Source organism: Balaenoptera acutorostrata, chromosome 1 (assembly GCF_949987535.1).
Source record: "Balaenoptera acutorostrata chromosome 1, mBalAcu1.1, whole genome shotgun sequence".
Classification (NCBI taxonomy): Eukaryota; Metazoa; Chordata; class Mammalia; order Artiodactyla; family Balaenopteridae; genus Balaenoptera; species Balaenoptera acutorostrata.
This window is the reverse complement of record NC_080064.1, coordinates 29338936-29351413: the sequence shown is the minus strand read 5'-3', so window position 1 is coordinate 29351413 and position 12478 is coordinate 29338936. Positions and strand designations below refer to the sequence as shown.

Below are 12478 nucleotides of genomic sequence, written 5' to 3'. Positions count from 1 at the left end.
GCCTGGAAGAACCCCATCTTGGCTGAAAGCAGGCCTGTCCAACAGTCCTGAAACCTCAGGCTAGCTGCAGAGCTGGGCATGCGTCTCTCTCCACCGAGGCTGGAATATCCCTCAAGTTTGAGGGGAGGTGCCTCTTCCATTTCAATTTCCCTTTCTGCAGAATGGATGGTGTGCAGAACTTCCCAGCAGGCCGAGGCCTTTGACTGAGGCCCAAGATGCAGAATGAGGCCCGGCCTTCAGCTGAGATGATGTGCCCCCCTCACACGAAGGTCAGCAGTCCGGTGATACGCGGTCCCCTCTGCATCCTCCTACAGCGTTCTGGTTCCTGGCTGGGCCTGGGTTCTATCTGGGGAGCAACCTATGAAGTCAGGCTCCGAGAGCAGGAAAATCTGGCTTGTTCCTGCCCGCTGCCTGGGCCACTGTGAGGGATCTCCAACAGGAAAAAGCACCAAACCACGCCTGCTCTGCTTTTCCTGGCTGAACAGCTGGAGGAATATGCCTCCACAAGCCAGCAGCTTGGGTCCCTAGCTCCTAGGAGAGTGAGGCCCAGACAGAGAGGCACAGGCACAGAAGGGCAAAGGGGGAAGAATCCATTCAGGGCAAAGGAGAAACACAGGAAACAGTGGTGGGATTTAAAGAACTGTTTATTGCTCTGTAACTTCGTCTGGAAGCTGTTAACAAGACCCATGACAGCCAAGGGCCAGGTGTGCATCTAGATCAGCTAGATTCACGTGTCCACCTCCTGATCCGTATAAACTTGGCGCTCGGGGGCCCTGTGCAGTCAAAGGCAGGCATCCTGGCAAATTGGTTAAATCCTAACAAGGAGAAATGATGCCGCAGATCATTTCCACCTCCCCAAATCCCATGTCCTAGATAATAAAGGAAAACACAAGTACTGCTCCAAAATAAAACCTGCCCCGGTCCCTTATGTCTGACTGAGGAGCCAGGAGCACCGAGGCTCTGCAGAAGCCAGGAACCCAGCACCAGAAGGCACCCGTCCCTCCCTCACTGTTCAGTGACCTCCCCAAAGGAGTCCCCAGCCCCAAGGGTGCACTCCAGCCACACCGCAGGAAGACCGAGGCAGGGAGCCAAGCCTAAGGGAGCCCAGGGTTTCCAATCCGAGCTGTAGTTGGTCCTGCTGGGTATGGCAGAGCCCCAGCAGCTGTGGCCCTCACAGATTCTTCTGGAAGACCCGGTGCAGGCTCTGGGCCAGGACGTCAGTCTCCTCATAGCCCTCACAGCTTTGCTGCCAGCTCTCTGGCACCTGTTCCATGCCATAGTAGGCGCCAGCAATGGCCCCGGCCATGGTGGCAATGGTGTCTGTGTCCCCACCAAGTGAGATGGAATAGACGAGAGTCCTCTGGAGGCTGTTGAAGGCAGAGGGGATCTCGGGGTCGGGCTCCATGCAGCGCAGGAAGCAATAGATGGCAGTGGGCACAGATTCAAAGGCAGCAATGCCATTCCCTGTGGGGAAGCCAGATTATGGGAACTTGACCCACCCCCCTTCCCGAGCCCCACATGTCCCCAGGCTTCCTGCCACCTGCCACAAGTCAACACTCTCAGCTTCAAGTTGGGCTGCGATTAAGAGCACAGGCTCTGGGGTTAGACTACCTGGGTTCAAATCCCGGCTCGCCCACCTATTGGCTGTGTGATTCCTGTATCTTGGGTTCAGCTCCTCGTGTAGAGAGTGAATAAAGTTAGGAATTCTCGCAGGGCTGGTGTGAGGGTGAAATGACATCCTAGAGGTAAAGCATTCTGCATAGTGCCCAGAACACAGTATGAATAAACATCAGTTATCACCATTAGCTGTAAAAAACTAGCAGCCGGCTGCCATTTCTGGGATGTTTAGCTTTAAGGCTGAGGGTACTGTCGCCCTAGAACAAGAAGGTGCTGTGCTCGCAGCCTGCCAAGGACCCTACAGAACATGGCTCTGCTGTCTCAGCAACCCTGGCAAAGGTGTGATGGCGGCAGGCGTGACTCCAGGCACCCCTGAGCCCAAGACTGACCCTGAAGGATGACGGGTGGGGGGTCTACCCACCTAGCTCGGACACCACCTCCTCTCTGGTCACTGAGTCCTGCTCTAGAAGCTCCCCAATCTTCTTCAGTCGGCTGGAGTACGGACGCTCCTCCATGCCCAACCTGTGGGTTAGGGGCGAGATTTCAGGGAGGTTGGAGCCAGGAGGGTGGAGAAGGCAGGAAGGGGAAGGGCTGCATGGGAGGGCGAGGCAGGGACGTGGGCATCTGACACTTAGGCACGGGTGTCAGGGCAAGAAGTGGGAAGGGCGAGGTGTGAGCTGCCCCGTTTGTTCTCTGGGACCTGGAGAGCCCTGAGGCACAGCCAAGGCAAAGGGCTTCTTCCCACCCCTCCTTAGGGCCTGCAATTAAAGAAGGAAGGTTTCAGCTTGAGGCAGGGCCACCCCACCAGCATGCACATGCACAGACGCGCCTCCAGCCCGCCTCCAGCCCGCATACTCACTCCCGGGCATCTGACACGGACTGGGCATCACTCTCCAGCTCCTCCATGTGGCCCAGGAGTTGTTCAAGGAAGTGCTCACTGGACGACTCACCCTGCAAAGCCAGGTGCACAGCCAGGGCCTGCAGGATGGCACCGTTGTAACCCAGGGAGGAGGCGTGTGTCAGCTGGGCCGAGAGCCGGGCAAACTAGGGCAAAGGTGAGGGAGGCAAAGACCTGCTGTCACAGCACCCAAGCTGCAGAGGGAGGGAGGGACGAGAGTGTCCAGAAGCCAGCCAGCCCTAACTACCTTCTGCACATCCTGGACACTGCTATAGGCCAGGGAGATGCCGGCCACCCGCATCGCGCCCCCGTTGCCGTAGGAGCCTTTGCCATTAAACTGGGCCCGGGCAGGCTCAAAGACATCACGGCACTTGGGGCTCAGGAGCTTCCTGAAGACGGTGATCACTCCAGCACCATAACCCCGGTCAGGGTCTTTCTTGTACTCCTGAGCAAACCTAGGGGAGAGAAGGGGACAGTGTAATGATCTAAGAGATGCCTGCCAGGGGTGGGAGAGAAGAAACCTGGCTGGTCTGGGAAAAGAGGAATCCTCGGGGACCTCAGGAGCCTGTGCCAGCGGTGCTGTCACTTCTAGCTTGGGAAGCTGCAGCTGCCCTAGGGAGTGTCCTGCGGCGGGGTGTGCGGGTAGGGTGTCCCGGCATGCACGGATGTCACTGCTCTGGTCAAGGGGTGCAATAACTCTGCCCACCTGGTTTGCTTCACCCCAGGACCACTGCCCTCACCTGTGAGCCATGTCCATCTCGTCGAAGGCCTCCTTGGCCAGCAGGGACTGCACCAGCGCCCTGGCCATGGCTGTGTCGTCTGTGTAGCACAGTGCTTCTGCAGGAACAGGGCGGGGGGCGGAGATCGAGCTGCAGGGCTCGAGGGTGGCGGCTTTGGCCTCCCGCTCACTCCTTTTATCTACTACTTCCAGAAGGCCTCAAGTCAGCCTCTCACTCCCATCCAAGTTTCCAGGGCTCTGAGTCAGTCACATGTCCTGCTGATTTCTGGAGGAAAACCTTCCATCCCTTCTGGCTGCCATCACTGCATCTCCAGTCTTAATGGACCTGCTTTGGGCCTCTCAAATCTCTTGCATATTCCCCACCCTCCAGCCCGGCCTATAATGTGCAGCCTGAAAAAGAGTAGAATATCACTTTCCTCATCTCACTCTCCTGCTCGAATGGCTGTCTGTTGCCTTCAGGATGAGGTCCAAACTCACTGCCTTGGCCATTTGAAGCACGCCCTTCCTCACCCATCTTATATCCCACTGCTCCTCTCCACATCCTTAGAACCAATCCTGGAGTCTGGGTCAAGTCCTTCCCAGCTGGGGCTGCTCCCCCCCAACCCTCTGGCCCTGTCTCCTTCCTCTGGGTACCCGAGTCTACTGCTCTGGCACTTCTAACACACACCAGTGGTTATGTGGTAGCTTCTCAAATAGGCTATAAGCGAGCTAGGGCCAAGGACTTGGTTTTATCTGAAGAAGAGACAGTTACAGAGAACAAAGCATACTCCCTAGTGAGCCCCTTTTTATTCCTCACATCTGCCCTCTGCCCTCGCCCCCCATCCCCGCCCTGCTCTGTGTGTCCCAAGCCCCAACCCTGCCTTCTCCTCCCCTTTCACTCTCAGGAGCCCCCACCCCCTACTTCACCAGGAAGAGAGGCTCACAGGCACCTACTCACAGCCACACTCTCCAGTCTGTCCTCAGAGGGACTGGTCCCTCTTGAAGTGCTCCCTGAGCCCAGTTCCCCAGGGACCTTGTCCTTCCTTTGTCTCAACTCCTCCTTCTGTGATACAGCAGCACCCGGTCTCCCTTTGATCGGTCCCTGCACCCTGCTTTCCCCCAGGGAATCACTTCTCTCCCACTCCCAGTCCAGATGACAGGGGATGGAGCCAATGCCACCTCCAGCCCAGCCAAAGAGCACCCCATTCCCTGTTTCAGGGATGGACGGGTGACCTAAGCCAGGCCAGTGAGACTCCACCAGAGACCTCTGCTGGTGCCACTGAAAAGAGAAACTTCCTCTGCCGGAGATGCTGAGCTGGGAGCTGCTGAGGGCCACCCCGTGGGAAGGGTCTGCCAGAGTGAAGCCCACCCAGAAGAACGCAGATCTGAATAAGCAGAGGAACTGAGTCTTGAGGAGATGGCTTGATTTAGCTCTGCTTAAAGCCAGACCTGCCCTGGACTTCTCAGTGATGCCAGCCAATGCATTCTCTTTTTGCTCAGGCCATTTTGAGTTGGGTTTTCTGCCACTTGCACCCAAAGGGTCCTAAAATCTCAGCCTAAAATGTCTTCCCCTCATCTTAACATCAAACCAAAAATGAAATTATGAACTGTCCCCCCCATCCTGTCTTCACCTCAGCCACAGCTCATCCCTCTCCTTCCTTTCATACCAAACATACTCTTTCTCCTTTTCCATTTCCTCCTAAACCCACTGAAATCTAATTTCTAGGGTTCAACCTTCTACTGAAAATGCTTTTCTAAGTTTAGACTTCCCCCCACTTAACCTCTCTGCAGCCTCACACCAGTAACCAGTGTCTTCATCTTGAAATTCTTTTCTTGAGTTTTGTTGTTACCCATCTCCCCTCCTTCTCCTCCTATAAACTGTTTCCTTCTCTAGCTCCTTTTCCTCCTCCAGGGTTCCGGGTGTGGCCCCTTTTTCTTACTATTCTACATGCTCTCCAAGAAGAATCATCCTCAGCCGTGATACTGCGCTGAGATCTGGGTGATGAGTTGACTGCACAGGGAGGGAGAGGCAGAGGGGAGAAAGCATTACAGGCAAAGGGACAGCAGTACATGCAAAGGCCTGAGCTAGAGGAGGCACGAAGTGAGAGGAAGTGCAGCGCAGACAGCAAGGCCAAGGGTGGTATAAGGTGAAACTGGAGACGAAGGCGAGGGCCGGCCACGTAGGGAACATTAAGGAGTTTGGCTCTGTCCTAAGGGTAATGGAAAATTACTGCAGAGATTCACGAGGGGAGGCCGCGATAAGATCTGCTTTCAGAAGTGCACTCCAGCTGCGTGGAGATGGACTGGTGGCCCAGATTCGGGAGACCCGGGTAAAACGCGTAAAATGGGTAAAATCGGCAGGGACGTTAAGTATTGGACTAGGCACAATCTAGGCGTGGCTTGAACGGCTGGGCGGTTTGTGTAGCCAAGCCCCGGGCTGGCAAACGTTCGGGGCGAGACGTGTGAAGACGGGGCTCGGATTTGGACACGCTGAATCCGAGGTGCCCGCGGGTCGTGCATATCGGGCCCCTCCGGCCGCTGTCCCCTCCCTGCCCAAGTCCCTCGGAGCTCCCCGGTGCCCAGTGCGCCCGGCCCCGCCCACCTGTCCGCGCGCTCCCCGGCGAGCCAGGGTCCGGCTCCAGGTCCTGGACCCGACGCAGGACTGACGTCAGGTCGACGGTGTCGCGCGCCTCGTAGACGGCGCCCACGCAGTCCCCGAGCAGCGCGCCCGCCAGGCAGCCTCGGAAGCGGGAGAGGGAGCGGGCCGCCCCAGCCCCTCCGCAGCCCGCCGCCGTCATCACCGCCGCCACCGCCATCCGCGCGGACCAACCGCCACTTCCGGTGCGGCCCGCGCGCACCCCACCGCGCGGCTTCCCCGGCCCCACAGCGCCGCCCCGCGGCCCGGAGTCGCAGCTGCCCCGCGGGTGACAAGGGGCGGTCCCGCAGCCCTCATTCGATTGGGCCCGGCCTCTGTATTTAGCCCGCGTTTCCCCGACCTGTAAACGGCGTCACAGCTGGGCGGGACGGCCACTAAAGGGTCCCCGAGGGCTGCGCACTGAGGCAGACCTTCGGGCCACTGCCCCCCACGGTCGGCCAGCCGTGCCACAGCAGCCCAGCTCAGGTCACTCAGTCCGGGGCGGCCACCCCCAAGCCCTCCCCCTGTCACCCTAGCCCCCTCTGGGCCTCCCCTAGGCGTCAAGAGGGCACGCAAGGGTCCAGCTGGGACAGAGCTGGTTAGAGGTCACGGCGCTGGAGCCCAGGGTGCTGGCCTAGCCCAGAGAAGGGCATGGGATTGGGAACATGGAGCTTGAGGGATGATGTCCCCATCTTTGCTCCTCCGTGCACAGGAGAGCCAAGAGCCCTCTCCCCGCTGGCTACATGCAGGGGTAGCAAAGAACCGTCTGGACTGAGAACCCCCGACCTTTATTAGATTCGTTCTCTCCACTGCCCTCCCTCTTTCATTTTCCACCAGCCTTCCCCTCCTCCCTCAGCCCCCTCGCTAGGTTAGCTCCAGCTGGCAGGTTTTGAGTGGACTCAGGGTGCGGTTTGTGGTGCGGGTGAAGGTGTCCACCTCCGGCACAAACTTCTCAGCCGGCATGGTCAGCTTCCGCCGGATGTCCATGCACTTGGTGTCCAAGAGCATGGAGTTGGCCTTGCAGGCGATGTCAGCCTGCAGCCAGGCCAGATGCTGGTACAGGGCGTCCAGAGCGTCCCTGGGGAGGAGGGATTAACAACCCACCACCGCCGGCGTGAGGCTGGGAGGTCAGGGCTGAGCTCATCAGCCTTGAGTCAGGAAGACAGCAGGGAAGCTGGCAGGCAGCAAGGGACCCCAGTGGTGGGAGGTGTCTCCCCGCCCCTCCTGCCCACTCCCCAAACCTACTGTGCCTGCGCCAGCTTCTGCTTCAGGGCAGCAGTGGTTGCCTCTAACTGGTGAACCTCCTCAGTGAGGCCGTACTGTGCCTGGAGGCAGAGGGGCAGGTTGGGAGTCCAGGTCAGCCACACTCTCCTTCTGCCCACGGGTCTGGGGGCTGCCCTGCGCCAGCACCCCTGCTCCACCAGGGAGTGAGGCATCCTGAGGAACCTTAGCCGGGGGCCCGTGCCCCACCGGGGTGCCCTCGTACCTGGTCCCTGCAGAGTTCCACGTTGGGCCGGTAGGTCCTGGTCTCTAGCCGGGTGTGGCATAGCTTCAGGTTCTGTAACTTTCTGCGCAGATCCTCCTCCAGATGCCGGATGTCCTCCTGCAGCTCGGCAATCTCCTCCAAGGTCTGCAGGGACAGAGTGACTGGTCTCCACCTGGTGCACCCAGTCCGGGGCTTCCTGGCAGGGCATCAGGCTCCTCATCCCACAGCAGGAAGTCCAGGCCCCAGGAGACCAAACGGAGAAGGCTCACATTCTTCTCTTGCCACTTGAGGTCACTGTACACTTTCTCCATCTCCCACAGGCGCTTCCTGAAGGCAAATTCCGTTGCAACCCTCTGGGCTTCCAGTTCGTTGTTGGTCTGAGGACAGAAAGTAGGCGGGGAGGGCAAGGGGAGGGTATAAGCTCTGGCCAGCTGAGGATGTCGCTCAGGTGAGGGGTGGGATGCCACACGGCTGACAGGGAACAAAAGACAAGGGCTTGAGTGCATGCTGGGGCCATCTCTTAGCCATGGAGGGTCGGGGTAGGGGGAGTGGTCAGTCACCTTGGCAATAGTTAGGGCGATGGCCTCCCTCAGCTCTATGGCCCCTTTCATTTCAGCCTCTGCTTGGTTCTTGTTGAACTGACTGCAGTCATCCCACTGCTGGAGTGTGGTGGAGCTGCAGGTGGCAGGAAATAATCAGAGTATGGCCTCTGTGGCGAGGAAGAGAGACTGAATGAAATGCCCTTCTTACCCGTTGGGGACACGTGTGGGATTAATCTTCAGAGAGATGTTCGGGGACTTGAGGTTGAGAGAGTAGCAGCCTCTGTCAATGTCCAGTGTCTCCATTTTGCCCCGATGGTCAGAGTTCAGCTGCTGTCGGACTTCCTGCAGGAGGCTGGGGACAGAACAGACTGGATCAGGAGCCATACCTCCAAGGCCCTGGAACGCAGCCCTCATGGTACTGAAGGGACAAGGAGGGATGGGAAAGCTGAGGTGACAATGGAGCTGCTGCTGCAGCTGAGACAAATATGGGCACAGCTGGATGAGCTCCCCACAGACAAAATTATGTCACCAAGTGCTTGTACACACCCACAGGGCACACTCCAGTAGCTACACTCACAAGGCTCACACTCCCAGAAAGTCGGGGTGGTGGCACATGGGCTTCATCTCTCATGCTTCCAATAAATTGATAATGGCTGCCTAGAGCAGGTTCATGAGAAGTATTCTGAGACCACGTCCGGGTGGTGCAAAAAGTGCTACGATCAGTGGGTGAGTGGTTTCTGCCATGGGCACAGCAGGGGCAGAAGGCGGCCTGAGAGCCAGTGACTTGTTACCCATGATACACATGTTCTACATTTAAAACACAGCCTTCAAAGGCAGATGAACGTGTGAATGACATATCTCTCTCTTACCAGAGCTTCTCAAAGGCCTGGCTGATCTTCTGTTGCAAGGCCTTCTTGGTGGCTTCAGTGACCTCTACCTCTTTGTGCAGCTCTTCCTCCACGAGGTCCTTCACCACATCAATGTCACGCCGACTCTCCCGCAGGGTCAGGCACTCAATCGCCACATCCAGAGGCAGGTTCTTGGCCTGCAGGTTTTGCTCTGCTGACTCTTTCATCTAGAAAACAGAGGGCACAGGAGGCTGGTGGGGCCATCCGCTGGGAAGCAGCTCTCATCCCCACTTAGGCCAAGTGACTCAGATGGACATGCCACCAAATACCCTGACCCGGAAGAGGGGCGGGAGAGGGAGGTCCTTGCAGGCAGGGTCTCCTGGCACCCTGCCCTGGCTCCCTGCCTGTGTCAGGGCGTCGATCTCAGCATCTAAGTCCGTCAGACACTTGTCCAGCATCTCCTTCCACCGGTTGACAGTATCAATCCTCTCTGCCAGTCGAGTCCTATTGTCATGTTCGTCCCAAATGGTCTGGAAGAGACAGAGCCAGATAAAGAGGTTGTCGGGAGTTGGGGGCTATCCCTTTCCCACCCAACTGGGCTCCGGCCCCCAACCTGGTTGTTGGTCTCGTTGCAGAGGACCCGGGCCTCCTGGCGGATCTGGTGTGAGGCATCTCGCTGCCGCTCAGCGTTAGTGGACAACAGGTAGCTGTTGGTGTACCAGTCTGGCAACCGGAAGCGTGGACTGGGCTTGACACTCAGCGTGGCCATGGTGCAGGAGCCGAAGGCTCAGGGACCCCAGGCCTGTTCCAAGACACCCACCTCTGCTGGGAGGGGCAAACAAGGCTGCAGGAGACCACTGAGGAAAGCCTCTCCTGGATCAAAGCCCCTCCAAAGGATGTGCTCCTGTCCATTTTGCTCCAAGCCCCTTCCTGCTGGAAGCCTGCTTGAAAACAGCTCACCCTACACTCAACTTCGTGTGAGGCACTAACTAAGTTTCCTCCCACCCATCCATCCACAGACACAAACTGCTGGACCCTTCAGGTCCTGGAGCAGGTGAAAGGGGATAATGGGGTTCCTCGGTATGTGTGCGCGCACGTGTGTGTGTGCATGTGTGTGTGTGTGTAGTGCCAAGTGCTCAGTGGGGCTGGTGGAGGGGGGTGGGCAGGTAGCAGGAAAAATAGCCCTTAATCCAGTTTCCACCGCTACTTCCAGTAACCAAGTCCTGTGGAACTTTCTTTGTTTTCCCTGCCCCAGCCTTGGGCTAGGACCCTGCGGGATCTAAGAGAAGAAGCCCTGTCCCCATCCAGAGAGGACCGGCTTGTTTCGAAGGGGCTTCGAATTGGCACTAGGGAATTGGGGGTGGGGGGCTGGTCACCTCCCCACCTGGGTCACATTCCCTCCCTCCGCCCTCTGCTGGAGGAGGAGGAGCGGGTGTGTGAGGGGCCCCAGCGGGAGGAGCTGCGGTCTGTCTAGTTCCCAGCCCAATCTCTCCCTTCCCCTCCCAGGATAGTCATCTTCAGTTTAATACCCCGGCGCAGAGAAAGGAGCGGGAGGGGGTGAGCACCTCCCCACCCCTGTCCCCTCCTCCTCTCACCTTCCCAGCGCGCACTTCCGCCTCCCTTCGCCGGCTCCTCTGTTAAGCGCCCCCGGTTGCTAGGCAACCCCTTCCGCGCGCGGGTCATCACAGCCCGCGTTCAGCTTGGTAACCGCCGGGCGGCGCGGCGGCGGCGGCGGCGGCGGCGGCGTTGGGGCCAGAGGCCTTCCGGGTAGGAAAGGGCCGGCGACGGGGCGGGTGCTGCAAGAGGGTGGGGAGGAGAGGGCATCAGGATATCGCGTTCACTTCATTCACAAGTTAAAAATCTTTACTTTGGGTAATTGCAATCATTGTTGCTTTTGTTGTGGTCATCCATGTACAATGCTTGGTGGCAGTCTATCTATCTCTTGTAAAAATAAAATACAGTGTGTGTGTGTGGAAAAAAAAAAAAAAAAAAAAAAAAAAAAAAAAAAAATCTTTACTTTGGGGCTTCCCTGGTGGCTCAGTGGTTAAGAACCCACCTGCCAAGAGGGAAGAGAAATAGGAACATATTGTATATGTATAACTGATTCACTTTGTTATAAAGCAGAAGCTAACACACCATTGTAAGGCAATTATACTTCAATAAAGATGTTTAAAGAAAAAAAAATTACTCTTCCTAAATAAATAAATAAATAAATAAAAATTAAAAAAAAAAAAAAAAAAAGAACCCACCTGCCAATGCAGGGGACACGGGTTCGAGCCCTGGTCCGGGAAGATCCCACATGCCATGGAGCAACTAAGCCCGTGCACCACAACTATTGAGCCTGCGCTCTAGAGCCTGCGAGCCACAACTACTGAGCCCACGTTCTGCAACTACTGAAGCCCGCACGGCCTAGAGCCCGTGCTCCGCAACGAGAGAAGTCACCGCAATGAGAAGCCTGCACATCGCAACGAAGAGTAGCCCCCGCTCACCACAACTAGAGAAGGCCCGCGCGCAGCAACGAAGACCCAATACAACCAAATATAACTAATAAATTAATTAATTTAAAAAAAATAAAAATCTTTACTTTGATAAAGGTTATGCATCGACATGGCAAAAAAAAAAAAAAAGTCCCGTACATAGCCAAAGTAATCTCCCGGTCAGGCTCACTCTCCAGCAGGTATCCTTCCCAGAATGTGTATATATTTAACATTGTTTACACACATTCTACTGATTCTGTCTTTCCCAATAATTTCATCATCTGCTTGACGGCATAGAAGGAATGATTATCGTAATTGGAGAGGACATGCCCCTGGGAGAGGTAACAGGTATTAGAAGTAATGCTCAATATCCAACCATTTCTCTAAAAAGGAGAAGGAAAAAAAAAATCAACTGTGCTAGTACCGTTCTAGACATTGGAAGATGTTGACAGGTAATGTACATAACTAATAGGTGAGGTAGGCATTACCCCCATTTTTGCCAGTAACTGAAGAGACTGGTAAGGATGGAAACCCAGATGCATCTGGTCCCCAGGTCTACCTTCTCTCAGTTACGACTCCGCACTGCCTCTAGTGGTGGCGCTGGACAACAAGAGGAAGGCAGGGATGCTATGCCCAGCTTGCCCGCCTGCTCCTCTTTGAGGGCTGTGCAGAAAAATCCTAGGAGATGGATGCTATGACCACCATCGTCTTACAGGTGAGGAAACTGAGGCACAGAGAAGTGAGGAACGTGCCCAGGGTCACAAATCTAAGTGGTAGAGCCTGGATCCAAACTCAGGCAGTCTGCTCCAGAGGCTAAGTTCTGGTTTGATGGATGGAGGGTAAGAGAGGAGTCCAAGAAGAGTCCTCAGTTTTAAAACCTCAGTGATTGGTGGGATGGGGTCACAGTGGAAAGAGAGGCAGAGAACCCAGGGCTTGGTAGGCAAGGGGATGATGAGGTTGGCTTTTGAGTAGTTTGAGGTGATTGTGGTGGATCTAGGTATTGCTGTCCAGCAGGCAGTTAGAAATGTGAGTCTGGAACTCTGCAGAAAGACTGAGACTGGAACATTTCCAAGACTTCCTTGACCACAGAATTTTTTTTTTCACAGAATATTTTCTAAACTCTAATACATGGCTCATAAACCAGACATGCATGGGAATTTGTGATATAGCTCTTTTACTAGGATTAAAGAAGACAGAAAACTAAAAGGTCCTGGACAAATTATTTGCCGGGAGAAATGATAAGATTTTGGCATAGAT

At 56.0% G+C, this 12478-nt stretch overlaps 2 protein-coding genes across 5 annotated transcripts; both read right to left on the bottom strand.

The window, feature by feature from the left end:
• Nucleotides 1–626: 626 nt before the first annotated feature.
• On the bottom strand, nt 627–6087 carry ADPRS (ADP-ribosylserine hydrolase). The gene is made up of 6 exons (XM_007182517.2): nt 5836–6087; nt 3256–3352; nt 2763–2970; nt 2477–2661; nt 2039–2139; nt 627–1464 (listed from the first exon to the last, which is right to left on the bottom strand). Exons 1-6 carry the CDS (start codon nt 6047–6049, stop codon nt 1172–1174), a joined length of 1098 nt encoding a protein of 365 aa, XP_007182579.2. The 5' UTR covers nt 6050–6087; the 3' UTR covers nt 627–1171.
• A 541-nt stretch (nt 6088–6628) lies between these two features.
• Nucleotides 6629–10484, bottom strand: TEKT2 (tektin 2). 4 transcript variants are annotated; one of them, XM_057556601.1, is made up of 10 exons: nt 10340–10484; nt 9358–9467; nt 9149–9274; nt 8766–8971; nt 8105–8248; nt 7915–8029; nt 7624–7731; nt 7355–7498; nt 7114–7193; nt 6629–6946 (listed from the first exon to the last, which is right to left on the bottom strand). In XM_057556601.1, the coding sequence occupies exons 1-10, from the start codon at nt 10425–10427 to the stop codon at nt 6733–6735; spliced, it is 1335 nt and encodes a 444-aa protein (XP_057412584.1). In that variant the 5' UTR covers nt 10428–10484; the 3' UTR covers nt 6629–6732. The 4 variants fall into 4 exon arrangements, with proteins under 4 accessions (XP_057412584.1, XP_057412589.1, XP_057412595.1 ...); XM_057556606.1 differs by having other exon boundaries at nt 9358–9566; nt 10340–10476; XM_057556612.1 differs by having other exon boundaries at nt 9358–9546; nt 10340–10463.
• Nucleotides 10485–12478: the final 1994 nt, after the last annotated feature.